This window comes from Emiliania huxleyi, assembly GCF_000372725.1.
Source record: "Emiliania huxleyi CCMP1516 chromosome Unknown EMIHUscaffold_1997, whole genome shotgun sequence".
Taxonomy (NCBI): Eukaryota; Haptophyta; order Isochrysidales; family Noelaerhabdaceae; genus Emiliania; species Emiliania huxleyi.
In genome coordinates this window covers 1-1,745 of record NW_005200601.1, presented here as the reverse complement: position 1 = coordinate 1,745, position 1,745 = coordinate 1, and the positions used below count along the sequence as shown (strand labels likewise).

Here is a 1,745-nt window from a genome sequence, read left to right as displayed (position 1 = left end):
CACATGTGAATTCATGCGAAAAGAGAAAAACCGCGCGCGGAGGGCGAATTCTTTTAAAAGCACGTCTTGTCCTTTCGCCTGCAGATCTGTTCGGGGCGGGGGGGGGGGCACCCAGTCCGTCTCCGCAGCCTTGCCCTTGGGGGTCTCCGGCATAGCGCAGATGCGCAGGTGCGCAGGTCCGTGCACTGGAGGTGGCAACTCGTCGGAGCTTCCGGGGTGACATCTAGGGAGCCCTGAACGTTTCCGCAGGCGAAAGGACAAGACGTGCTTTTAAAAGAATTCGCCCTCCGCGCGCGGTTTTTCTCTTTTCGCATGAATTCACATGTGAAAGTGAAAGGGTGCAATTTCACTCACGAACCCTGTCGGATCGCTTCTCATCGCAAAAACCCCGTCAGCAGTGCTCCTCCGGGAATGTACGTAAGAGCTAGTGATGTTGTGCCCTTGTTTGTTCTCTTGGCACCTTGGAGTGCTGGGGGGGGGGCGACAGGGAGGATGTGGCCTTGAGATATGTGTACGCCAACTCAGGGTGTGTGGCCGCCAGCTGGCTGTGTGTCTTGTGAGCCTGTTTGTGTCTGTGTGTCGCTCGTGCGTGTCGTCATCATCTGTCTAGCGTCCACCCATACCGCGTTGGTGTCCAGCCCGAGCCTGGCTGTTCTTCACCTTTCTACCTAATACCTATACCTACCTAGGACGTGAAGCGCGGGTTGGAGGGCTGCCATCCCACGTCCCGGTGTTACCAAAGGGGAAAAGAAGAATTCGAAAACCTAGAAAAAAAAGATAGAGCAGGGTCCCCACCTGCACTTGGATGCACGACCAACCCATGATGAACGATTTCTCGGGGGCAAGGATTGGAACGTGCCGCCTCCTCGAAAATGCAGGTGGCGCTTCTGACGGCAGCGGAGGCGGACGACGCGCTCCTGCTGCAGCTGCGGGAGGCGGGCAGCCTCAAGAAGGCCTCCCTGCCTCAGCTGCGCGCCGCGCGCGACTTCCTCGCCGACGGAGAGGTGGGCTGGGCTGAGCTCGCGGCTCGCCACGGAATTCTCCAATCCGCAGGGGCATGGGACGCGACCATCAAGCTCGCACGCCGCATCGGCTGGCTGCGGCCGCCCGCCGCAGCCGTCGACGAGGCGGAGCCTGCCACGGCGGCAGTGCTCTCGAACATGCAGCTCCTGCTGCAAGTCGCCACCGCCGGGGGAGGCTCCTCCTCCCGCTCCGAGACGGCGATCGCGACGGTTGCGATCGCCGCCGAGCTGCTTGGCGACCCCGGCCTCAACATTCCCGCCGCGTGCGTGCGGCACGGGGTCACCATCGGCCATCTCGGGTCGGGGCGCAAGTCCGCGCGAGAGCGCGCCGAGCGCACGCGTGCGGCGTTGGTCGAGCTGGGCCTAACAGACTGGGAGGCGCTCAAGAGGCAATGGGCGGTGAAGCTCGACCGGCCGGCCGTCAAGGCGCTGCAGCAGCGCCACCGCGTCTCGGTGGCCGAGGCGGCGCGCGCGCTGCACGCGGCGGCGGGCGACGAGGCGGCGGCGGGGGCGGCGCTGCTCTCGCAAAAGCGCTCGGCGAGTCTGGAGGCGGGCGACGCGCCGCCAGAGGAGGAGTCGGTGCCGTCGTCGGCGTCGGCTGTCTTCGACGACCCCAAGCTGCTCCGCATCCAGGCTGCGCTGCGTGATGAGGCGCTCCGCCGCCGCCCTCACCCCCACCCTCCCCACCGCCGCCCTTGGCAGCCGCCCTCCCCTCCGCCGCCC

At 65.2% G+C, this 1,745-nt stretch overlaps 1 protein-coding gene across 1 annotated transcript; it reads left to right on the top strand.

Moving 5' to 3' along the window:
• Positions 1–872: 872 nt before the first annotated feature.
• Positions 873–1,601, top strand: EMIHUDRAFT_123244 (hypothetical protein; the record flags this gene model as incomplete). Its single annotated transcript, XM_005781809.1, has 1 exon — positions 873–1,601. A coding segment is annotated over one exon (729 nt), but the record flags the coding sequence as incomplete, so codon positions are not given.
• Positions 1,602–1,745: the final 144 nt, after the last annotated feature.